Source organism: Lepidochelys kempii, chromosome 5 (genome assembly GCF_965140285.1).
Source record: "Lepidochelys kempii isolate rLepKem1 chromosome 5, rLepKem1.hap1, whole genome shotgun sequence".
In the NCBI taxonomy this organism is placed as follows: domain Eukaryota; kingdom Metazoa; phylum Chordata; order Testudines; family Cheloniidae; genus Lepidochelys; species Lepidochelys kempii.
Window position 1 is genome coordinate 102,519,399 of NC_136384.1, and position 27,300 is coordinate 102,546,698.

General features: G+C 38.8%; 1 protein-coding gene across 4 annotated transcripts in view; it reads right to left on the minus strand.

Moving 5' to 3' along the window:
- The window catches only part of RFX3 (regulatory factor X3), a 250,108-nt gene that overhangs the window by 61,659 nt on the left and 161,149 nt on the right, over positions 1-27,300 (minus strand). For 2 of the 4 annotated variants that reach the window (XM_073345241.1, XM_073345242.1), the window contains exons 3-5: positions 25,971-26,068; positions 10,560-10,818; positions 784-858 (exon numbers count right to left, since the gene is read on the minus strand). In XM_073345241.1, the coding sequence (XP_073201342.1) occupies positions 784-858; positions 10,560-10,818; positions 25,971-26,068 (432 nt within the window). The remainder of the gene's footprint in view (positions 1-783; positions 859-10,559; positions 10,819-25,970; positions 26,069-27,300) is intronic. The other 2 variants (XM_073345239.1, XM_073345240.1) reach the window with 2 other exon arrangements.

The window sequence follows — 27,300 nt, forward strand, 5'->3', positions numbered from 1 at the left end:
GGGCCCTTTTCCCTCTCTATACAAAAGTTACATTTAATATCTTTACCACTATATTTTAAAATGCTGTTTTTATACGAACACCCACCTTAGGCAAAAGTTATTCTTACTGAAGATTCTTTTTTTTAGGATTTGTAAATTCAGACCAAATAAAGAGGCACAAAGAGCAAAACATATCTCCAGCTTTCAGAGTAATCAATTGTTTTCATTTTTTCAGCCCATGGAGGCAACATCTTGTATAAGTCATTTAACAGAAATACCAACACCGCTTTATGGACCTTCAGCATTCTTTTGTCATTTTCAATAAATTCATTATTCAAAATAAAGTAATGCCATTCTCTAAAATAATCCAAAAGATATTACATACTCATACTGCATGCTCCACCCCCAAAAAATTATTATACAGTGCCCAGATTCTTTTTAGAGGCTAATTTTATCTCAAATACCAACCCCCTGGATAATTAAGAATTTTTCAATGATTATTTTCACAATTACATTATTGTGAAACTCAGAATGTGGTAACACCTGTGGACATAATGCAGAACCTAAGAAACTAACTCAATAATATATATGTATTTAGTGACATTTCACCTGACAAAACATAGCCATGGGAGATGCTGTATAAGATTACAAGTGACTGAGAAGGGAAGATTAAGAGGCCAAAAAAATAAAATAAAATAAAATAAAATAAAATAAAATATCAATAAAACCAAACAGGCATTTAGAGACAGATTAAGCATGCAGACAAAGCAGGAGATTAGTTTACATGAAGAAGAGGCAACTTACATGGCTGTTGAGAAGAGAGCTTCTGTGAGTGGACAGACCATCAGACTTTTGCAGTGTCTCAATCGCCATTTCAATCTGATAATAGATGTCATTAAAAAAAGGGCTCAAGACAAGATAGTAATAAAAGGCTGACCAGAGAAACTTTGATAGATTGCTTAAAGTTCAACAGGAATTGCTTAAACTTCAGTCCAGGTTATTGAACAAATTCTATTAACTGCCTGATTCTGGAGTCCCTGTGAAAGCAAAACTCCCAGTAACTTTGGGAGGCATTTTGCTTTTATACACATTGAAGGATCAGGCCCTCAGAAAATTCAATTCACCCTCCTCTCTGCTCAAGAAATAAAACAAGCACAAAATTTATTTCTAAGTCACAATGCAAATATAAAAACTTTCTGAACATTCAGCATCTTTAACCAAACGCAGAGGGTGGGGTGGGGAAATACAACCCACACCCGAGGTCCTGAAGAGTTTTTCCCAAGGATATGAGAAAACCCCTTGCATAGTTTGAAGATAGTTTGAATTCAATGGGAGTTTAGCCATTAGATTCAGTGGTGGCTGGATTTTAGCCTTCTTCCCTGACATAGCATTTTTTACACATCCAAAGATCTCAGGAAAGTTGATGGACGTTTGGGTGTGCACATAGTGCAGGTTTCAGCTCTGAGAAAATATTCTAATTTATTCAGAATAATTTTACCTTTTAAGATGATAATTATTATTATATATCACCCCTTAAACATACAGCAGTATTATTCCTAATGCATATGTGTAAAGACCCCCACCCAGTCTTTTTTTCATAACTTTGGATCTTAATGTCACTTTTGGCTGCTTCCGTAGTAGCGTTATTGAGTAAAATTACAGGGTAATTGTAGTTCTGTATTAAGTGTAACTGTGGCTACGGCAGAGAAAAAACATTGGAAATGACAGAGGCAATGAGATGTAAAATAGAAAAGCTTTCATGGAAACACCTTCCCACACCCACACCTTTTTTTAGAGTTCAGTAAGAGGACAGATAATCATGTTCACTCAGTGTGCAGTAAAAATAGCAAGAAATGAATTAGTCTTGTAAAATGGAAAAAACAAAAACATGGCATATTCAAAACTAACTGTAAGTTTAAAGACACTTATCTTTTTCCCGATAGATAATTTTTATTGAGTCCTCTCCCCCCCACATTGCCTTATTACCATACTACCCACAGATTTTCCAGTCTAATTTACAAGCATCAGTAGGGTTCATCAATACACATATGAACTGAAATAAAAAAGATTTCAGATGTCATGTATTAGACTTTACTAGCACACATGCAAAATTAACTTCTCCCTTGTTACAGTAATAATTTTATTGCAACATTAATTAAAAAGGTACTTTTCTTAATCTTGAACATTACATTTCTCTTTCGGACAGTTGTTTTTGTTTTAGAAATGCAAGCCCTTTTTATTCAGGTAAAGTGTTGAAAAGAATGTCTGATTACAAAATAAATGACATAATTTTGACAAGGCTAAAGAACAATTTTTTTTTGCTAAATTATGATAATCTAGTCTGACCTCCTACATAACACTGGTCATAGAGTTTCACCACATAATTCCTGCATCAAGCCTGTGACTTCTGGTTGAGTTAGAGTATTTCATAGATACGTAGATTCCAAGGCCAGAAGGGAACCATTGTAATCATCTAGTCTGACCTCCTGTATAACAGAGGCCACAGAGCTTCCCTAAAATAATTCCTAGAGCAGATCTTTTAGAAAAACATCCACTCTTGATTTAAAAATGATCTGTCATGGAGAATCCATCATGACACTTGGTTAAATGATGATTTGCTCTCATTGTTAAACATGTACATCTTATTTCCAGTCTGAATTTGTCTAGTTTTAACTTCCAGTCATTAGCTCTTGTTAAACTTTTCTCTGATAGACTGAAGAGCCCATTATTAAATATTTATTCCCAATGTAGGTAATCATAGATTGTAATCAAGTCACTCCTTAACCTTCTCCGTGTTAAAATAAACAGATTGAGTTCCTTGAACCTATTATTATAAAGCATATTTTCTAATCTTTTAATCATTCTCGTAACTCTTCTCTGAACCCTCTCCTTTATCAACATACTTCTTGAATTGTGGACACCAGAACTAGACATAGTTTTCCAGCAGCAGTCGCACCAGTGCCAAATTACAGAGGTAAAATAATCTTGTTACTCCTACTCAAGATGCCCTTTGTTTATTCGGCTAAGGAGCGTATTAGCCCTTTTGGTCACAGCATCGCACTGGGAGCTCATGTTCAGCTCATTTTACAGCATGACCCCTAAATCTTTTTCAGAGTCACTGCTTCCCAGGAATAAGTCCCCCATCCTATAAGTATGGCCTATATTCTTTGTTCCTAGTTGTATACATTTACCCATATTAAAATGCACAGTTTGCTTGTGCGCAACGTACCAAGACATCCAAATTTTTCTGTATCCTCTTAGTTATTTATCACTCCCACTATTTTTGTGTAATCTGCAAACTTTATCAATGATGATTTTATGTTTTCTTCCAGATCATTAATGAAAGTGTAAAACAGTGTAGGGCCAAGAATCGATCCCTGCAAGATGCCACCAGAAACACACCCATTTGATGATTACATTGTCAGACCTATCAGTTAGCACAGCATTAGCTTTCTTCTAATACTTCCCCGGTGTTCCACGACATATTGAAAATCAATATTAACGATCCAGCAAGCTCTTCAGCTAGCTCTTTTAAAACTCTTGGATGCAAGTTATCTGAATCTGCTGAGTTTAAAATGTCTAACTTCAGTAGCTGCTGTTTAACAGCCTCTTGAGATACTAGTGGAATGAATGTGACTATATCATCTGTTTTTCCCCCAATACAGAACAAATGTTTATTGAACACTTTTGCCTTTTCTGCATCATTATTGATATTTAGTAATTCTACCATTTCCACTAGACCAATACCATTGTTAGGATTCTTTTTGTTCCTAATATACTTTTTAAATATTCCTTCTTACTGTCCTTAATGCTGCTGTCCATAAATTGCTCCTTCTGTCCCTTTGCTTCCCTTATCAATTTTCTATAATTCCTAGCTTCTGATTTATATTCATTACTAAGAACTTCCCCTTTCATCCATTGGTTATATATTAAAAAAAAAAATTATAGCTGTTTTCACACCCCTTCTAAACCAGGCTATGTTTTTGTAAGTCAATATGGCCTTCTTCCTTGATTCTGGGTATGTAGTAAGGTGTTCTTAAAGAATTACCAATTATCATTCACAGTTTCCTGATTACATTATTCCTCCCAGCTGATCTGGCTCAATTTTTTTTATCTTTGTGAAACTGTCTCCTTTAAAGCACGAAATATACATCAACTGTTCTTTGAAAAGGAAGTGGTGCTAGTGAGGTGAGTTAGGCTGACAGGCTGACCTGGGATCAAAGAGGCCTGAAGCAGCAGTGATCATCTCAAGAGAGAATAGCCCAGACTTGAACAGACAGAAAAATTAAACTTGAGAGATTCTGTCAGGATTCTCCACAGCAGTAGTGGAGCCTTTAACAGATTATAATGAATTTTGCTAAAGCAGACAAAAAAGAAATGGAAGCTGGAGAGACGGAATTATTCTAAGCATGGTATACCAAAAGCTTTTTAAATATACCCTCAAAAGAAATACAAATTATAAAAATAAATTAAAAAATCTTCTCTGAAGAAGATTGTCTCTGGAGTCTTCTCTGAGTGTCTACTTTAAAATAAAATATAAATAAGCCTTAAAAACCTATTATTTTTCTTAAAATTGATCAATTCAATTACAAAAATAAGCAGGATCAATCACAATCAAAAGTTTATAATTGCTACTGGACAGAAAACCTGGTGCAATTGCAGATCCTTAATATGTCTGAAACCACAAATGAATATACATATTGACTGATTAATATAAACTTTGTTATATTATCATTTTTTATATAAGGCATGTACATACTTAACATATTAGGCATGGGTGAATATCCAGAATGTTTGGGGTTTAGATAAGCATCTAAAAAGTTAAGTTTTTTTTCGAAAACTCATTCAAACTTTTAGCTTCTCCTCTCCAGCCAGACAACTTTCCCCAATAGGCCTAAGCTTCCCACCTGACATAATCCAGTCTTCTGGGAAGAGGACTAGTGGCTATCTACTCTCCTTCACTGGCATCTTAAAAGGGTGGCCAGCTCATCACTCCCCTCAAATCCTCCATTAAGCAATCTATTGGGTGTGCCAGTTCTTTCTCTCCCTTCTTCTGCAGAAAGATCCTAAACTCTCCATTGGGTTTCACTGCTGTTGGCTTTTTCACAGTTTGTGGCTAATATATCTAAGAGTATACTACACTCAGAAACACAAATCTTCAAGCTCTCACATATGGACTTGTAGATCTGGCTTTGTGTATGCCTCAATCCCAAAGGGAAATGTCATTATCTCCCAGAATTTAAGCCCTGCTGGGTTCAGTCCCATAGAGAAATCAGAAGCGAGAAAGAAAAGAAGTTCAGTTCAGGCTATAAAAACACTCCAAAAAAGCTGTGACAAAATATTTTATCTGAATCAGTTTGCCTTCCCCTAGTGTGTACAGCTATAAACTGCCAACTTAAAAGAAAAAAAAAAAGTTATTTCACCTAGGAATGGCTGAATTGTTTGGATACATTAAAACTGATCCCAAACCATCACCCAAAACACAACCACCCCAGAATAAAATAAAACTATGACACTTTATAAGTTTATATATTTTTTAAAATAATTCTAATTGTGCCATTAACATGGTGTATTACTACCATTGGGCCACCTTCTTTGTTTGTTAATACCCTTTCTCCTACCCTCAGATGCCTAGCTGGTGTGGTTTTGTTTTTTTTAAATAAGGAGCATAAGCTCTTTCAGATATGAACCATGCCTCCTTTTATGTTTGGAGAGTGCCTAGCACACTGTGATTCCAGAAACAATAGATAATAAGTATGGGGATTCAAAATATTTTTAGTTATTTGCTTTGTTTTAATTTTATGTACTTTCTGATTGAACTAAAGGATCTACACTACGAAAAATGTTCCAGCAGTGTGAGTGGAAGACTGCTTGCGTTTGGTGATGCCTTTTATGCATGGCACCACATTACTTGCTGATCAATCCCGAAACTTGTTAGAAGCAGCAGGACTGACAAACGGGAGCCTCTCATTGGCTAACAGGCATTGCAACACACTTACTGTTAAGTAGTTAAATAAATTGTTTTAAGTTTTGACATCAGAAAAATATTTGTAAAATAATTCTCTTTTATCACAGGGAAAGTGCATATGTATTTGAGTATGGGGAGACTGTCTGGAGATTCAGGTTCTATAATTTAGAGGCTGTTGATATTCCTATTACTTTCTTGTCTTTACTGAACCTCTGCAGCCCTCAGCAACTCCTACCTCATTCATCTACCACCTTGGATGGAACATGCAACCTTCTTCAATATCACTGTAAATACCAGCATAACAATCAACCAGTAACAGGAAGAGAGTTCTGCAACAATGCAACTGGAGTCTTTTCTTGACCTGTCCAAACACTCAAACCAAATGTACCAATTTTACTATGTTATTAATTTCAACTGAACTTGGCCTACCCTCATATCAGCATCACACACTACTGCTGCATCTCTGGTCTGGCTGCCATAAGTTTTTTAGTACAATAAACTATTCTTAATAACTAGGAAAATGCAAATTATTACAGCTAAACAGAAGAGCTAAGTGTTTGATGGAAATAAGCAATGCCAATGGAGGAAATGTAATGAGTAACATGAATTCTAACAAACTTTCCTCATGCATGCCAATGTATCCCTCAAGTATGTTTATGAAAGAGAGATTCTGAAAAGTTCACAACTGGTAATTAACGGAATTCCTGCTGTAACCTGAGAAGGGCACTGTCAAGTATTGTGGACTCAATATTTGTTTTGTAAAAGTTTTACAAAAGCAAATATGAATATATTTTCATGATCCAAAACAAAATATGATTTTATTTTATTTAAACAGTCCTCAAACATTACAGGAGAAAACCAGCAAAGTGTGTACCAAGGAATGCCACTAGACAGCTGGTGATCACATGGTTGCCAAAAGCTTTGATGATGTGATATGATCGCCAATGATGAACATAAACTGAACATCCAGCCAGATTACCTTAATGATTTAGCTAGATCTGCAAGAAGGCTACATCCTTGGGATTTGCCATGATGGATGATGATTATGATACATCTAAAGATTATGCTGATACATGAGAAGAAGCATAAAGTGAAAGTGAACAAAAATAAAAGAAAAACTGTCAATGATAGTCTATTTTTGTTGAAGAGCGCAATAAGTAAACAGACAGCAAATCTGAAGAAAAATAAACTGAATTTTTTTAATTTTTCCCCCCACTTCTAATAATCTACGGTACTGTGAGTAACACAGGTTTTTTTTTTTTAAAATTGACTTTTAACTTGACAGCATCCCTTTAATGTCATATTTTGACACCAAAACCAATCTATCTAATCTTTTTTTAAAATCAGGACTAGCTAAAATTTTTTTAATAAAACTAAACTGTTAAGTTCTACAGAAGCTTTGTGATTTGATGAATGGGGATGAATGACAGCAAATAAAGTTGCTTAGTGCAAGTGACAAAACAGAATTAGATACAGATATGACAAAAGTGATAGAGGTTATGATGTGCGCACACAAATGGCAATAAGCAAAATTTTAGTTGCTTACATTTCCTTTGTCTCCTTGTGAAAATTATATAAATTCATTCAAAAGGCTTGAAAAACTTTGCTGCATATTTATCACAATGACAAACAGCTTTGATACATGTTATTTAGATCACTCAAAAGAATTCTTTAGACAAGTATAGAAAAGCGTTATGATGATGCAATTAAGATGAGGGTCACAAGTGAAATGAGTTCTAGCTATCTGAGCTTGAGTCAGCAATGCATATAAAAACACTGTACTTTATTGCTAAAGATTGGCTGGTATATTATTAACTTCCAAGTAAAATTAAAACTCAGTAGGTATTTCAGATCAATTAACAGTTTGAGCTGAACCTTTTACATTTCAGTCAAACGCTTGTATGTAATCAGTTGAACCCATATATACCAAGTGCCCAATGTAATAAAAAAAATTCATACACCATTTAGCAATTTCCTGCTTAACATTTTAGAAGCAAGAAATGCATTTGCAATTTATTCAGTTTCCTTAACCAGACACTCAAACAAATACAAGGTACCTTCTGAACATGGGGGAAGAGGAGAAATATTATTGTAGTGATAAAAGAGCAATTTTACAAATACAAAGTATTTTTTCTGCACTCCTAAAACAAACGTGCTACGGTAATGTACACAGGAACACACTATATGCTTAAGACAACTTTTTTAAACACAAACAGCAAGAGCAGGGGAATTGAGATAGATATTTACCTTAAAAATATATTTTATTTTGCAAGCCAATTGTTTCTGTTCAAAATGATCACAAAACACAGAAAAAATACTGCTTGTCTTAATGTGTTAAAATTATAATTGCTGGAAAAACCACATTTTAAACTATGCTCTTAAAAGACGCATTGTTTCAAAGGCAATGTGTCTTATGTAAAGCAAAAATTAACCTGGCAAATACAATTGTTGAATTGTAGATTATATTATAAAATCCTTTGTAAATATAGAGACATGCTTCTCCATATTTGGGCAAAAATTCTAATTTGGTTTTCAGTTGCAAAATTTAACATGGGACTTTCAGACTAGTAAAAATTTTCAAGTATATCAGATTTCAATGCAAGTCCAGTATTCTTCACTTTTCTGAAATATTTTTTTCAATTATGTTTGCTGTTTACATTTAATCAACAGTTTGCCCCCGCTGAGCTCATCTTTTCCACTTATTTTATTCTGCTGTCACTTCAGACTGCTGAACTTATGACATATTATTTTATATGGTAACAGAACGGCATCAGAATGGCATCATCCTATTAAACACAAGATTATATCTGTGCTGGTAGGATCAGGTAGCTTTCTTGCTACTGGGTTATAAAGAGGGGACGTTATTATTCAAACGTAAAGCCATTAATAATAGCTAAGAGAACACAAGAAAATATTTGCCATTTAATTTTTTTTCTAGAAACATCTGTTGTGGAGATGACCCTTCTCTTCACTTTTGCCTACAGGAAACTACTCTAGTTCTGCACCTATTTTTTAATCCTAGGACGCATACTAAACTGGCTGTAAGACCAAAACTGCAGAATTTCTTCAATTTCATTGAATTGGGCTATAGAAGGAACTAATGCAAAATGTTCTATATAAAAGCCATAAAAAGGAAAAATATATGATCAGAGATTTTTTAATTAAATAAATCTGATTTATCAGTGATACTCCTTTAAGAACCACCTTTTAAAGTTAAAATACTGTAAATGCTACAACATATAATCCTTTTCCTTTAGTGATCAAAAAACATGCATATAAAAACTCCTGCTGCAGGCTGAATCTCTGTTCTCTTAATTTTCCAATATAACATGACTTAGGCTATGATTCAGAATTCTTTACGTTTTTTCTTTTCATTCATAACAGTCCTCAATAAAAGCATTTACAATACCATATAGTGATGGCAGTTTCAATGTTAGCAGGAAATATCACCTTTTACTTTTAATAATCCAGATTGCATTTAGTCCTTGATTATATTAATGCAATTAATTGTTATTTTACAAGATCATTTGAATTATCTGATGCCACAGTAATGGGCTCATCATTTCAAATGCATGCAGCTTCAAATGTTGACATATTATTTGTTGATTTTTTACTGATTTCAGCTGTCTCCAAAACTAAAATCCCTTAGTTTTTTAGTAACTTTTTGCACTAATATATAAATACTATTTAGTCATGCTCCATCTTGCTATTCTTCTCCTGAGGACATTTTTCAGTTTGCTCTTTCTACTTCACTTTCCATAATTTTACTTGTCCTTTAATTTCTAATGTCCATAATCGGGGCAGAATCTCCTCAAGGAGTAGGTAAAAAATGTACACTAGAGCTATTCAGCAAGGATACAGTAAATATAAACCAATTTTTCTTAATTAGAATCAGGACTGACTAAGTTCTTAAGGGAAAGGACTATGTTTGCCTTGTTTGTCTATATAGGTTAAGGTCACCCATCACTGTGGTAACAGAATGCTTCTTAGTATCTATATTTAATACACCTAGTACAATGAGGCTCTGATCCTCAGAAGATTGGGGTCTTTGGGAGTTACCAGAAATATAAAATAATAATTGGGAATGACCAGAAATAATAAATAATAATAATAAATAACAAGCAGAACAATACTAAAAGTTAATAATAGTGGAACAATTCAGAATTAGTGGTGACTATTTTGAGATATGATACAAAATAAATACCAAAACTGGATTTAGAAAATGCAATGAATGCAAAGAAGTTACATATATCTGTAGGGTTAAGATATTAGTTATAAAATTCAATTATATAAACAAAGTGTTCCTTGCAAGGTAATATTTTGTTTCTTTTTCAGAAAGCATAAAAACATATGTCCAACAATTTAAGGCCCTGATCCTGCAAATACTCAAGCATGCACACAACTTTATGCACATGAACAGCATAATGAACTAAATGGAGTTCTTCATATGCACAAAGTTAAGCACCTTTATAAGTGTTTGCAGGATGGGGATCAAAATTACTTATTTTTTCAAACACATTATTTCGGTTACAAGAAACATACATAGTCATAAAAGAGCACAACAGGGACCAGGAAACTTGCTCTAAAAATTTATGTAGTTCTGAATACTTACTGTAGCTGGGGAGGCCCGCATTGTATGAGTCACTGAATGAGCAGAATTTTCCATTGAATTGCCAATCAGATAGGTCCCTCCAGAGCTGCTAATGAGTTGTCCTCCTGTGACACCCATTTGAATCCCTCCAGAGCCCACCATACTATGAGATGAGACCACTGTTGTCACTTGTGCAGAACCTCCTTGAGTATCAAAGTAATTCCCCCCGGTGTTTTGGCTATACATCTGGGTTTCTGTATAAGGGTAAGTTGTTGTTCGGCTTTAGGAAAAGAAAAAAAAAAGGTATTTATTTGTCTTCTTTATTGGGTGAGTGCAATGTTAACACTGTGGAAATGAGTATACAATCAAATTAAATAAGACTGGTGCACAACCCATGCACTGACAATAGCATTTTGCAATGTCTAAGCATTGAGTAATTGACTTCCATGACTAAGTATTGAAATAAGTATTTTTCCCCAATATGGATCATCAGGTGGGCTTGAACTCCAACCTTTCAGATCCTCAGCAAAACTAGGGCCCTATTTGGCAATTTTAATTTTTGTCCATAGAATTTGCCGCAGAATTCACCCCCTTGTTGCAGGATTGCATCCCAGAATCTGATTGATTTTCAGTTGCGTTTTTAGACATTATTATTGCAGAGAAAATCTCAAAAATGTGAACCGAGTTTAAACCCAATCCAGTGTCATCTGTCTGCATCTGCGGAGAACATGAAGCAATAGCTCTGGGAATTGTGACCTGCCCCAATCATCTTAATCAGAGGCACTTTGAAATTCTGTGGCTGAGCAATTTGGCACTTTCCCAAGTTGCCATGGAATTCAACTTTTTTGTCACAGAATTCACCATATCCCTGCAACTGTGCACCTGATACTTTTCTTCCTGTCTGTGTCCCTACTAGGGTTGCCAGGCATCCAGTTTTTGACTGGAATGCCTGGTTGAAAAGGGACCCTGGTGGCTTCGGTTGGCACTGCTGATCAGGCCGTTAAAAGTCGAGTCGGTGGCGCAGTGGGGCCTGGGGTTAATGCAGGCTCCCTACCTGCCCTAGCTCCGCGCAGCTCCCAGAAGCAGCCTCCAGGTTCCTGCAGTCCCATGGCACATGGGCACCCAGGAGAGCTCTGCACGCTGCCCTGAGCATCGGCTCCCATTGGTCGGGAACTGCAACCAATGGGAGCTACGGGGGTGGTGCCTGCAGGGCCGCAGGGAGCTGGCGACCACTTCCTGGGAGCCGAGGTAAGTGCCGCTGGAACCCCGCAGCCCCTCCCCCACCCCAACCCCGTGTCCCAGCCCTGAGCCCCCTCCTGCACCTGAAACCCCTCATCCCTGGCCCGACCTCAGAGCCCACACCCCCAGCCAGAGCCCACTTTCCCTTCCACATTCAAAACCCCTCGGCCCCAGCCTGGAGCCCCTTCCTGCACACCAAACACCTCATCCCCAACTCCACCCCAGAGCCCGCACCCCTCCCGCACCGCACCCTTGCCCCAGCCCGAAGCTCTGTCCTGTACCCTTAACCCCTCATTTCTGGCCCCATCCGGAGTCCATACCCCCAATCCAGAGCCCATGCCCCCCCCCGCATCCCAACCCCCTGCCCCAGCCCAAAGCCCTCTCCCACACCCCAAACCCCTCATCCCTGCCCCACTCCGAGCCCTCACCCCCCTTTTGCACCCCAAACCCCAACCCCAGGCCAGTGAAAGTGAGTGAGGGTGGGAGAGAGTGAGCAAGGGAGGGAGGGGAGATGGAGTGAGTGGGGGGCAGGGCCCTGGAGAAGGAGCAAGGGAAGGGGGTGGGGCTGTTCTGTTTTGTGCGATTAGAAAGTTGGCAATCCTGGTCCCAGCTGTGCCAGAATCTGGCTGCTGCCTCCTGCCCTCCAGAAGGGTGAGTTAATTGGATGGCAGTGTATGCTGCCTACATTAAACCATGAAACCAGACAGCACAGGGTGAGGGCACCCAAAATTACTATCCTTCTGGACAACAAGGCATGGGCAAGACTTTCTATGCACTTTGTCAACACTACTCTATAATTATTCAGAAGAGTCCATGTGCATAAGGCAGACCACTCCCCTTTCCTCACAAGGGGTTGAGCATTCTGCCTTAACAAAAGAGTCTAAGAGACTGGAACAGGAAATAGATACCAGGTCAGCTGCTGACCAGTGCCCTACTGGCCATGACAATACATTGTTCTTTTAAAAGAACAAAGACTTACACTTGATTTATTAACAAATCAGCAGAGCAAGGGCTCAGTGGTAATTTATCCTTCTCTAGATTCTGCAATCTATTAGCTTTTAAACAATGGCAGAATCACAGAATACATGGGGCCATGATAATAGCACAGACCAGAACTTGATAGCTTAAATTACCTTTACACTCTGGCCATCATGAACTCCCTCGGGATTCTTCCTTGTCATTCAAAGCCACTTTAGAAGCTATGAAGCTTCACTTTAAAAAATTGTAATGCTTTTAAATCCTTGTGCTATACTATTATTGTCATGAGAGGGTGGAGCTTCTAAAGTAGCTTTTGAAGTTTTTTTTTTTAAAATGATTCCAACCTTCTTTGTAAAGTCTATTGAGATCTATACATGAAAAGCACTATATAAGAGCTAGGATTTTTATTATTAATTATTATTATTATGATTATTTCAAAAGTATAAAAACAGCCGTGAGAATTCACCACCAATCTAAGAAGACTGCAGCATCATACAGAATAAAACAAACAAAAAAAACCTGTGAAAAAATATTTGGTGAGGAGGGAGTTCCTGGATGTGCGTTCTACTCTTTAGTAACACCTCTTCCTGAGAACTGGAAGCATTCAATCTTGTGCATCACAATACACTACCAGGCATGCCAGTTACTAAAGTTCTGTGCATGCCCTGTTATATTTTATTGTTTACGTACCATTTTCCTCTAGAAATTTTCAAAAAAAATTAATACTACTAAAAATAAAACTTCAGGGACAAAAAAGTTGTTTTACAGAATGAGTAGTTTGTAGCACATCAGAACAGAAACCAGCTATCCAATTGTGAATTCAGTAAATCTAGGCATTACTGTAATGCTACTACTAAAATAAATTTGAAGTTGCACAGCTGAATTTCTAACAACTGACTATGGGCACCTAAATACTGTTACTATGTTTGTTTGTTTTTTAAATTCTTCAGTTTCTACTGTCATACTTTTTGGGGAAAACGTATATAATAATCGTGAATAAATGCACTGATACAGAAAGGATAAATCTTGTTATTGTTCTCCCTTAAGTTTAGACTGTGTGTATGCACACACACAGAGAGTGATGTATTCCCAGCTGACTCTATTATTAGGTTTTATGTAAACGTCAAGACTCTGATCTGTTCACTTCTATAAATTAGTGCTCCTTCCAGCCATCCCATCATGCCTTAGCCAGTACCTTAACTCTACGTGACTCTGAATTTTCTTTGAACTACTAATTCGCTAGGTGATCACCATCTCTGTATTTATGTTTGTATGTAGGGGTTGTTTTTCGTTTTAGAACCACTTTTACTTATACTGTCTTCTTCAAAAATATTTTTTCCTCGCAATGAATTTTCTTCCTGTAATGTCATGTTTTACTTTAAAAAAAAAGCAGCCGTCTAATTATACAATTTTGAAGCTGGTTAAGAATCTGAACTCAGGAATGTGCACTCAAGTTGAGCCTATAATTTTTTAGTGTTAATCATCTTTTACTTTATTTTCAGAATCATTATTCTCCAATTGTAAACTGTAAAGATTGAATTATTAATTCACATTGCTAATTATAAGCACTCTCTTCCAAATACAATTCTTGGAAAATACATGAAATAATCAAAATTATAGATACAATATTATAATTATATATAATATTATAAATTTATATATATATATATATATATAAAAACACACACACAGATATCTAACATTAGAAATATTGGCATATATTACAGTGACTGTAAAGGGGTAGTACACTTCTGTGTTTAAAATGAGGGAAATGACTTTCTTTGCAATCCTATTAATTTTTCTGTAGTTCTAGTCCACATAAGAAATAAAGGGGCATAATTATAAAACTCAGAATTACTCATCAGACTTTTTTGTGGACTAGCCAGTCTGAGCTGGTAGAAATGTTTGTCAGAAGTTATACTTAAAGTTTTGAAATGTAGATTAGCCTTACACAGGATATAACCATTTCTGAAGGGACTATTCATTGAGCTATATAGAATATGGTGGATGTAAATAAAAATATGGATAATTCCATATAATGAATAAGGAGCTGTGGACCTAGGATTGTGCATGGAGCTGGTAACCCCATCACATAAAACAAATATAGTACAGGAATGAATGCTGGCAGTCATATTGGTGTGCCACAGGCTCCAAAAAGACATCAGCTTCATGGGAAGAATATGATAGGCATTAGTCAAACCCAGAAGGAAGCCTATGTCCTGAAAAGTACATTGGTCAAGATCAGATCAGTGATGAAAATCAGATTTTGGAATGTGAGAATAATATATGAAACTACTAAAACTGCTAAAAAAAGAAAGAAAGAAAAAGGACAGCTATCATCTTGATGTCCTTGTTATCAGTGAGTGTAGGTGGACAGGTTCAAATAAACTACATTTCAGAGAAACAAATAAGATCATAATCTACTGTAGGAAAGTAGATGATAGCCATGAAGCTGGCACAGAAATTCTAAAGTTGAAAGAAGCTGAGCAGGCACTAAGCAAGTGGGAATAGTTAAATTAAGGAATTATTGGAACTTGTTTTCAGACTAGATTCTTCAAACTAACAGTCATACAATGCTATGCACCAAACCAGGAAAAGCCTGGAAAAGAAAAAAATTGTTTTTTATGATTTGTTATAGGATGTGTTAACCAAAGTCCTCAAATATGATATCACAGTGACTATGCATGATTTTAATGTAAAGGTTGGAAGTAATAATCATAATGTAATAAAGTAATAATGATTGGTTGGATATGATTATGGGCAAATGCGGCAGGGATTTGGACATGAATCAAAATGGTGAACAACAAGCAGAAAGTTGCAGTGTGAATGACCTAGTGATAAGTGGAGCAACACTCCCTTCCCGCATAATGAAATCCATAAAGTGACACTGAACTCCCCAGATGGTACTGCAAAGAACCAGATACATTGCTTCTGCATTTCAAGGAAGTTTTGCAGCTCGCTGGCAGATGTATGTGCATACAGGGGAACAGACATGGGAAGTGACCATAATCTTTGTATCACTAAATTGAAGATCAAGTTAAAGAAGAAGAATGTGGTTAAAAAAAGGCCATGAAGCAAGTGTGCAAAATTAGAAGATCCAGACACAAAATGTGCTTTTCAGTTTGAACTGAAGAACAAGTTCAGTGTTCTCATGGAGTCAAACTGAAGGAAACAAAGAAACTGATACTATGTGAGAAGATATCAGAGAGTGCTATCTAGAAAGTGCAAAGACAGTCTTAATAGCAATGAAATTTAAAAGGTATGGATGGTCTAGTGATGCACTTGGGAAGCAGTGGAAAAAAGAAGCGTAAAGCAAAAACTTACGAATGCTAAGACAAGAAGAAGAGACAAACAAGTAGCAAGAAGAATACAGAGCTCTAGACAGAAAGATAAAAAGGAGTGCTAGAAAAGATAAAAAGGCATTTATTGATAGAATCTATGAAGAGGCTGAAGATGCCAGCCAAAGAGGTGAATTTACTACTTTGTGTAAAACAACCAAACAGCTAATAGGAAACTCTAGCAGTATTGGAGGACCTACTAAAGATGCAAATGGAAATACACTAAGTACGGAACAAGAACAAAGGAAAAGATGAGCAGAACATTTTCAGGCTGTTTTAAATAGACCAAGTCCAAGTGAACTATTAGAAATACATGATGAAGACCTACCACCAGAGCTTGATATTGATTTAGAAGACATTACAATGGAATAAGTTAGAAAAGCCATCAGTAAACTTAAAAATGGGAAAGTAGCTGGAGAGAATAACATTACCAAAGAGATGCTTAAAGAAAGTTATGAAAGAGCCCTCTATGACTTTCCTTGGGTTTTTTATAGAATATGGAATGAAGAAAAGAACCCATCCCAATGGAAGAGGGGCCTTATTGTAAAATTGCCAAAGAAATGCGACTTTACCAACTACAATAACTGGAGAGAAATTATATTACTCTCAGTGGCTGGGAAAATCACGTGCAACATCATCCTGGAACCTTTTAAGAAACGTATAGATCTCCAACTTGGAGAAGAACAAGCTGGTTTTAGACCACTGAGATAATGTGCAGACCATATTGTTGTTCTCAGACATATTACAGAACAAAGTGTAGAATGGAAAGCCCCTCTTGTGATAAATTTTATAAATTTCCAGAAGGCTTCTGACAGTATACACAGAAAGAAAAGGAGGACTTGTGGCACCTTAGAGACTAACCAATTTATTAGAGCATAAGCTTTCGTGAGCTACAGCTCACTTCTTCAGATGCATATCGTGGAAACTGCAGCAGGCTTTATATATACACAGAGAATATGAAACAATACCTATTCCCACCCCACTGTCCTGCTGGTAATAGCTTATCTAAAGTGATTTCCAGCACAAATCCAGGTTTTCTCACCCTCCACCCCCCCACACAAATTCACTCTCCTGCTGGTGATAGCCCATCCAAAGTGATAACTCTTTACACAATGTGCATGACAATTAAGCTGGGCTATTTCCTGCATAAATCCAGGTTCTCACATCCCCCCCACCCCCATACACACACAAACTCACTCTCCTGCTGGTAATAGCTCATCCAAACTGACCACTCTTCAAGTTAAAATCCAAGTTAAACCAGATCATCTGGGGGGGGGGGGGTAGGAAAAAACAAGAGGAAACAGGCTACCTTGCATAATGACTTAGCCACTCCAAGTCTCTATTTAAGCCTAAATTAATAGTATCCAATTTGCAAATGAATTCCAATTCAGCAGTTTCTCGCTGGAGTCTGGATTTGAAGTTTTTTTGTTTTAAGATAGCGACCTTCATGTCTGTGATTGCGTGACCAGAGAGATTGAAGTGTTCTCCGACTGGTTTATGAATGTTATAATTCTTGACATCTGATTTGTGTCCATTTATTCTTTTACGTAGAGACTGTCCAGTTTGACCAATGTACATGGCAGAGGGGCATTGCTGGCACATGATGGCATATATCACATTGGTGGATGTGCAGGTGAACGAGCCTCTGATAGTGTGGCTGATGTTATTAGGCCCTGTGATGGTGTCCCCTGAATAGATATGTGGGCACAGTTGGCAACGGGCTTTGTTGCAAGGATAAGTTCCTGGGTTAGTGGTTCTGTTGTGTGGTATGTGGTTGTTGGTGAGTATTTGCTTCAGGTTGCGGGGCTGTCTGTAGGCAAGGACTGGCCTGTCTCCCAAGATTTGTGAGAGTGTTGGGTCATCCTTTAGGATAGGTTGTAGATCCTTAATAATGCGTTGGAGGGGTTTTAGTTGGGGGCTGAAGGTGACGGCTAGTGGCGTTCTGTCAAGAATTATAACATTCATAAACCAGTCGGAGAACACTTCAATCTCTCTGGTCACGCAATCACAGACATGAAGGTCGCTATCTTAAAACAAAAAAACTTCAAATCCAGACTCCAGCGAGAAACTGCTGAATTGGAATTCATTTGCAAATTGGATACTATTAATTTAGGCTTAAATAGAGACTTGGAGTGGCTAAGTCATTATGCAAGGTAGCCTGTTTCCTCTTGTTTTTTCCTACCCCCCCCCCCCCAGATGTTCTGGTTTAACTTGGATTTTAACTTGAAGAGTGGTCAGTTTGGATGAGCTATTACCAGCAGGAGAGTGAGTTTGTGTGTGTATGGGGGTGGGGGGGATGTGAGAACCTGGATTTATGCAGGAAATAGCCCAGCTTAATTGTCATGCACATTGTGTAAAGAGTTATCACTTTGGATGGGCTATCACCAGCAGGAGAGTGAATTTGTGTGGGGGGGTGGAGGGTGAGAAAACCTGGATTTGTGCTGGAAATCACTTTAGATAAGCTATTACCAGCAGGACAGTGGGGTGGGAATAGGTATTGTTTCATATTCTCTGTGTATATATATAGCCTGCTGCAGTTTCCACGATATGCATCTGAAGAAGTGAGCTGTAGCTCACGAAAGCTTATGCTCTAATAAATTGGTTAGTCTCTAAGGTGCCACAAGTCCTCCTTTTCTTTTTGCGAATACAGACTAACACGGCTGTTACTCTGAAACCTATACACAGAAACAGTCCTTGGAAAATTATGGCATACTAGGGAATACAAGCAAAAATGATTAAATAGCAGATCTATATCATAATGTTGAATGTGCAGTCAAAGATGGTGACAAAATCAATCAATGCTCTGCAGTGACAACAACTGGAGTAAGGCAAAGCTGTATTATGTCCCCACTATTGTTTGCATTCGTCACTGGCTATGTCATGAGGAAAGTAACCACAAAAGATAAGCAGTGAATTTTATAGATAAATTATAAAGCACAATTTGATGACTTTGTTTTTGTCAATGACATTGTCCTGATTAATCAACATATCATTTAATGGAAGAAAAGACCCAGCTTTTGGCAGACACAGCAAAACAAGTTAGCTTGTTCATCAGCAAGAGAACGACAAAAATATATGGCCATCCAACACCCCTAAAGCAACCATCAAAGTAGATGGAGAAAACAACAAAGAAACACCAGAAGAAGTAAGTCATTTTACCTGGGGGTTGAGATGTGAAATGATGGTGACACTATGCTATATATCAAACAACAAATATCAAAAGCAGCACGACTTACATAAATTTGAAAAGATTTGGAAAAGTAGCATGATTGGCACTAACACAAAACTATGAATTTTTAACACTGGCATCATGTCTGTCCTCCTTCATGAACCACAGTCACGGAAATCTACAACAGAAATTGATAAGAAGAAGATCAACCCATTCCAAAGTTAACAACTACAAAAGATTTTCAGAATTCACTGAAGAGAGTTTCTTGCAACATCAGAAATTCTAAGAAGAGCAGACCAATCTGAAGCATTAAACATGGTATGAAGAGGAAGATGGACATTTTCAGGACACACTTTAAGGAAGCCACCAACACCATTTCCAATCAGATGATAATATGGAGACAACATGAACAGAGAAAAAGAGGATGGCCTAGAGAAACATTATGCATAATAACAGAGCAAGAAGCCAAATCTATTAACATGACACCCAGGGCTTGTCTACACTACTGTGTACTTAAATCTACCGCGGTGTCTTCACTGCAGTAAGTCGACAGCTGATGCTCTCCCATCGACTCCGCTTGCGCTCCTCGTTCTGGTGGAGTACCGGAGTCTATGAGAGAGCGATCAGAAGTCGATTTATCGCATCTATACTAGATATAATAAATCAACCCGCACTGGATTGATTGCTGCCCCCCAATCCAGTGAGTAGTGTAGACAAGCCCCCAGAAGCCTGAATAGACCAGCACAAGACCGAAATAAATGGCAGAAACTAATGGGTGCTCTTTGCACCTGAGGGTATGAGAGTATATAGAGATAAAGAAGACAAATATAAATTTACATTTAAGATGTTCTAGCTGTATATTGGGGTATGCTAATTTTCTACAATTACCATAGACACTCTCTAATGTGTCTAATATAAATGTTATGTTAATGTGCACAGATGGTAATTCACCTGCAAAAGAGTCAAGAAATTCAAAGTTATGGCTCCCACAGCAACTGTATCATAACTTTCTTTCACATTTTGGCCTGAATCCCATGTCCCAGCATAATGACTGAATAAACAGGTTTTATGCAGGGCGCTCCTTGGGAGCTACACTGAACAGAATCCTTCATTCCCAAGATATGGAAAGGAAATATTGCAGTTTGTGGGCTGCAATAGCCTCCATAGCCCCACCATATGAAAGTATAGCCAGCAGATCCATACAGTCAGAGGTCCCCCATTCTTGCTGGTAGAGAGCAACATTCTCAAACACACAAGGGGTGGCGATTTCTCCAGCACAGACTCTCTAAACCATTGGAAGAGAAACAGATCACATGGGTTGAGGTTGGATGGACTAATAGAATGTCATTGCTTCCAACGATCAAATTTCTGTTTAACTAAAGAAAACACATAAAGTCTAAAGAAAGGTAGAAGGACAGGTGGGTCTACGTTTATCAGAGAACAAAAATTACAGGTAAGTAATTTGCTTTTCTCCAGTAGTTAATTATAGTAAATCTACTCTATGTATATTCTATATATAGAATAATTACATAAAATATATCTGCAACAAGAATAACTATATGAGAGAAAACTTACACTAAAACAGGGTTGCATGAAATACAACATGTAGAAATTCCATTGTGACATTAAATGAATAATGTTGACAAACCATATAGCCTACATATTATTGATTATACAGACACTTCCAAAATGTGTTAAGAAGTGAAAATAAATATGTACGCATAAACAGCAAGACAGTTTTTGTACAAGGAGACAAACACTGCAGAATCCAGTATTCAATCCAGTATTTCTTGCTCATGGAAATAGAAATGTTTTAAAGTCCACTGGACACATAGCATTTAAGAAAAGTTTGGACTCATGAAAATTGAGTAAATAAAAAAAAGTTCCCCTGTACTTTGAAGCCTATGTTCTCTGAGGACTCTTAAGGAAGGGAAGAAGGATGGGTTGGAAGATCCACACTGACTATAATATCTCAAAGAAACACAGTTTCTAGAGATTAACTAACCATTCTTTCTTTGTGTATGTGTCATCGTGGATTCCACTGTAGATGGCTGGCACAGAGCATCGTCTTCAGGATGGCAGGCATGAAGAGCACCAGATACATTAGTCAAACAAGGATGGGAGTACTGCTCTTCTGAACCTGGTATTGGATCTACTAGCCAAGTGCAGTGCACAGTGCTCTACATATGAGAGCAGACTGCTCCACCTAGCAGAGTTCAGATACTGGAACTTTTCTGAAACAGGCCAAGGATGTTGCTTGACCTCTGACAGAGTTAGCCTTGAAAGTGGGGGAGGTATATTTGACAGCTGGCAGCACAGATCAGACACAGTCTAAGTTCCATCTTGCTGCCACACTTGGTAAGAGGGAATTATGGGAGGGTTGTGGCTGCTGTGCCCTTTATGTTCTTGTACAGGAGCACAAGGAAGCACAGGACACATGTGCAGCCCCAATGGACATTGCTACTGAAAAAAATTCCAAAGAAGGTGGAGATTGCTCGTGCAGTAGGGCTGGATACTATCTGGAAGGGGAGACTGGAGAAATACAGTGCCACTCTCTCCTAGACTCCAATGCCCAGGTATCCATTGTACATACCACTGAGACCGAGAGGAATCATCAACCCTATAAATTAGCTGTCAGGGTGGATAACAGAATGATGCTTCAAGTTCTGGGAATGTGGCACACAGTCATCAACCTCCAGGCTTTACAACTAACCTGTGAATTCCTCTTGGTAAAAGATGGCACTCAGTATGCCTGATTGGGACGGACTTCCTGAAGAAATACCATGTTGCTGTGAATTTCACCAACTGTTCCTGTTCTCTGTTCGGAAGGTGATTTCCCCTGTTCACTACAGACGGCCATGTGGAAGTGCATGGAGAGGTGGTAGAAAAAAATCTGATGGAGCCTCTAAAATTGAGATGATTATCCCAGGCAGATCAAAGGTGGGTGCCAAGATGATGAAGGTGGTCTGATTGAGCCCTAACCTTCAAATAGGCTGGAGCTCCTCACTGGACACTCGATTGGTAGGAGCTGATGTGGCAAATCCTGGTATGGATAGCCAACATGTCAACAAAGCCCATTGGTCGTGTATCAGCATAGGGTGATTGGCACACTTGAGAGGGGTGTGCTGGTCCTGCAGAAAGATCACAAAACCAAGAATCCAGTTGATGTGAGGAAGTTCAAACCAGACCAGGGTCAAGGTAACAAAGGGCTGGGAAGAAAGGCTCAGAGAGATGCAGGACTTGAGTTCAAGTTTAAACAATACAGTCTGAAGCTTGAACAGATGTGAACAGTACAGGAAGTTTTGTTAGAATATGCAAATATATTTAGTCATGACCCATCATCTGGGATGCACTGTGTTAATAAAGTATTGGATCAGTTCAGGGAATGCCAGACGTATCAGTCAAAGACTTGGAAGGATCCCCATTCATTTTCAGCAGGAGTTCAAGCAATGGCTCACAAGAAATGGAGGAGAGTGGGCTCATTAGGCCCTCTGTGAGCCTGTAGGCTGCTCCAGTGATTTTGGTGTGGAAGAAACATGGATGTGTGTGGGACTGCAGGGATTATCATAGACTGAATTATGCAACTGTTAATAATGCCTATCCCTTGCGCCACACTGACAACACATTAGATGGCCTGGTTAAAGACTGATGGTTCTCCACCCTTGACCTGGCAAGTGGGGTTCAGCCACTGTAGGTGTATCCAGAAGATAACGCTAAAACAGCATTGTGCACCAAGCAGGGACTTTTTAAGCTCAACATGCTGCCATTTGGTCTGTGTAATGTGCTAGGTACATTCCAGAGGCTCATGGATATCGTATCAGCAGACTTGCAGAAAACATCCTACCTAGTGTACCAGGATGAGATCACTGTGATAGGCTGAATTTTGGAAGAACATTTGCAGAAACTGAAATCAGTACTCAAGAAGTTGAAAGGTGCCAATCTGAAAGTTAACGACACTAAGTGTCAGCTTTTTCTTTAGCGATGTGACATATTGGGGCACATGATCTCTATGGAGGGAGCAGGCCCAGATCCAGAGAAGGTGGATATGTCAGAGCATGGCCTGTATCTTGGTATGTAACCAAAGTGCACAGTTTGCTACGTCTGGCCTCCTACTACAAAAGATCCGTAGCAGAATTTGCTGTCTTGGCCAGCCCCTTACACAAAAGCCCCACCAGATTTGAAGTTCTCTGGAAATGTGGAAGACAACGGGAGAAGATTTAACTGACACTATATCTGCGAAAAGGGAATAGCAGGTTGGACATCGCTGGATTCCATTTCGCTGCCACAGATGGTAAGAGGAAACTATGGAAAGGATGCGGCTGGTCCAGCTTTTATGCCCTCACATGGGAGCACAAGGAGGCACAGGCTGCATGAACGGTCCCAAGGGATGCTGCTATTCAAAAGACAACAATCTCATGAGCATGGGATGCATGCACAACTACACTGGGATTTACACTGACATAAAGTAGAATCTTGGGTTCCATCCAAGCTCCAGAGGAGAATGTGCTGTAACAGGCAGACTCTTCTGCCCATTTCCCCACGCATGATCCATTCTGACCCATCCCCTCCAATCTGTCCCTGTCCCAGTCCTGTCTCTTCCCTACCTCTGGCTCCTTATCCAGTCCCACTATCCTTACCTAGCCAGTCCCAGTCTCCACTGCTCAGGCTTCTCATTCCATTCTCAGTCTCCTTGCCCATCCATTTCCAGTTCCTCCCTATCCCCAACTCCTTGTCCCCAGTCTCTTTGTCCATCCAGGCCCAGACCCGCCTGTCCCCCATGGCTCCTCATCTGAACTGCCTCCATCCTGGTCTCTAGTGGTCCATCCATGCTCCCTGTGCCCACTGGCTCCAAATGGCACTCTCTCCCCCCAGGCTGCTCATCTAACTTTGGTGCCTCCCCCACAAGTCTCTTGTCTCAGTCTTACTGCCCAGTCAATCCCAGTCAGGTCCCCTGGCTCTTCATCCAGTTTCTTTCTCCTGGCTGTCTACTGGCTCCCAGACACTCGTTCCTCCAGCTCCAGTAGTCTTGCCCAGCTAGTCCCAGTCTCTGGCTCATTCTGTCCCAGTCTCCCCTGGACCCCAGTCCCAGCCTCCTTGCTCAGCCAGTCCCAGTTTCCCTCTCTCCCACAACCAGCTTGCAGTCCCAGTTTCCACCCCACATGCTCCTTTTCCCAATCTACTCTCACTGCCACCCCTTCTCAGGGCTGGCTTTTCTTCCCTCTGCATTCAAATCAGGCAGCTTCTTCATCCATGCTGCTTGAGCCCAGCAAGACAGTCACTGAGAGCAGAGGAGAAAGAGATTCCTTGCTCTCAGTTCTGGTCCCACACACAGCATACCCTGTAGTAGGCCAGAACAGCAATTGCAGGGGGAGTTCTGTTCAGCCCTGGGTTGCAGCATGCCCACTGCAAACAGAATCTTTGGAAAATGTAGCTACTAACATCTAAAATGTCTCTACTGAGCGTGTGTGAAATGTAATTTTTCAAAGGATTATAACTTGGCCAAATTTTGGCCGATGTTCACTGGAATGGCAAAAGGCATATCCCTGAGACAAAGGCTACCCCTGCGAAATTTCAAGTCTGTGCTCCAAAGAATGGGGGCACTAGGGCATTTCGCCAGAAAGATAGCCAGAATTTTTTCAGATGGACAAAACAGTGTATAATAGCTGAACTACTTGAAACTTTTCAGACTAATTTAGCCAAAGGCGGACACCCAACACACAAAATTTCAGCCCAAATGGTTAAAGTTTGGCAAAGTGATAAGAAAATGAAAACAGGGTCTTATAATTGGAAGAGTTGGGCAATCTTAATAAGAGGCAGTACTACCAGCCCTGCCTAGAATAGGATAGTTGAGTAGTATGTGCAAGAGAGAAGGAAAACAAGCAGCAAGGCAGTATGTGCAGTGGGTCACTGGGAGAAGGCGTAGGAAGAGAGGAAAACCATGTTGTGCTGGAAGGCACTGAAAGAGTTAACTTTGGAAGAGTTGCTACACCTGGAAATAAAGTTGATTCTGCTGTGCCGCTTTTAAATTATCAATAAATAGATCTTTGCTGATACCACACATGTTTCTGTGTGCTCCTTGCTCCTAAATGCACTCACAACACAACACAACACAGATGGAAGAGGAAGATATCTGGAGAAGGGGACCATGTAGCACTAACTGAGACAAGGTTACTCTTATTTCCCTCCTGAAAGGGAAAGAACACATCTCATTAAACACAGTAAAAACACATCACTTCTTTTCCACAAGTAATTGTTGTAGTTGCCACAGGTAGTGCTATTGCAAGTAGGATTATAATTGGAAGGGGACGTGGCCAATAACTTGAGTCTTTTTTTATGAAAAAACTTTATTGCAAAGTTAGATAACTCTTTCTATGGCTAGGATTTAAACTTACCCATAAAACTAAAGGTTAAAAAATATGACAGAATACTGTAGATGTAATTGTTATGTAGGTCCAACTAAAACAGTTGCAGAAATATACCTGTATTAATTTCAAGGCAAAAGTTCTATCTGAAAATATTTAAACTATGTGAATTCATCTCCTATTTTCTCCCTAGAATTATTTCAAATGACACTACAAGGAACAAGCTTTTAACCACTGACAATTTCTCTCATCCACTTACAAAACTGAAGCCAGTAAGGTGTCATTAGAGATGTGTATTTAACCACACATCCTGCCAGGTATGGAAATTCCAATTAATAAAACTTACATAGCTCCATTTGTGTAGACCGTGTCACTTCCCTCCACATACTGCACCTGTGCTGGGTAGACATGCTGTACCTGCTGCACGGTCTGCACCTGCTGTACCTGTAAAAACAAACAAAAACAAAAAACCACCAGGCACTTTATGGGACATGGTATTTTGCAAAAAGTATGTCCAGTGCTAAAGTGGTTCTAATGGTTACTAAGCAATATGAAATAGTTGGGGCACATGAATGTTCTAACAGTTATTAAACAATAGAGAATGTGACAGCTGTGGGATAAGGCTGCAATTACCACATTACAGTACTGACATCTCAGAGCCATACTCTTGGGAGTGCATGTACTCTCAGTGACAAAGTCAGAACCACCTGGAAAACACTCGACTACATATTTACTCCTTCACAACAGAAGCCTCCTGGAACTCACTCCAGTTCCTTTCTATTTAAATCATAATCTACCCTAAAAAGAACTGGGGAAGGTGGATGAGAAGTGTGGATCAATGCTGTTCATCTATTCTAAGAATTACATTTTCTAGGTAAGTAAGTTTCCTTTGGCCTTGTCTACCCTGGATTTTTGCTCCAGTGCAGCTATACCGACGTAGCTGAGCTGGTATAAATCCCTAGTATAGATGTGATGCACTGGTGTAAAAACTGGGATTGCATTAGTGTGATATACCGGAGTTTCTAATTGGGGTAAGCTGCATCACTTTTTAAGTGAATGCTGTGAAACTGGTGTAACTATATCAAAACCCTCAGTATAGATAAAGCCTTTCTCTGAGTATTGAAAGCAGAGTTTCCCCACTTAAACCCACCTTTGCACTCTGCTGCCCCAGGTATCACCTACTTCAGTAGGCACAGAACACAATTCCACCCTATTTCTGGAAGCCAAGTCAAAAAAGTAATGTTGCATAAATTTATGAATTGAACTTCAGATAGAAACCTTCCCTATCTCAGTGACAGAAATATTTCTTAGACATGCTGTTGTCAGGCAGCCTTGGACCTGGTAGAATATGCCTTAAGGCCTCCCAGCACTCCAATATCCCTCTAGCATGGTTCTCATTTCATTCTGTGGCTCATCAGGAAGGACTCTTTGAGAACTTCTCAATTAGAACATCTCTATCATCCTGACTACCTCTGCAAAATTCTGACTATAACAGATTTTTTTCTACTCTCTCTTTTCCGGTACTGACTCATTCATTTAGAAAAGAGATTTTGTGACAGATTTATAGAAACTCTTCCCTATATTGACTATAAAGCTTAGATTCTGAGAACAATCCCACACTTTAATACTGTTGCTAAAGTTCAATAGAAAAATGGAGGTTTTTGAAATGATCCTTT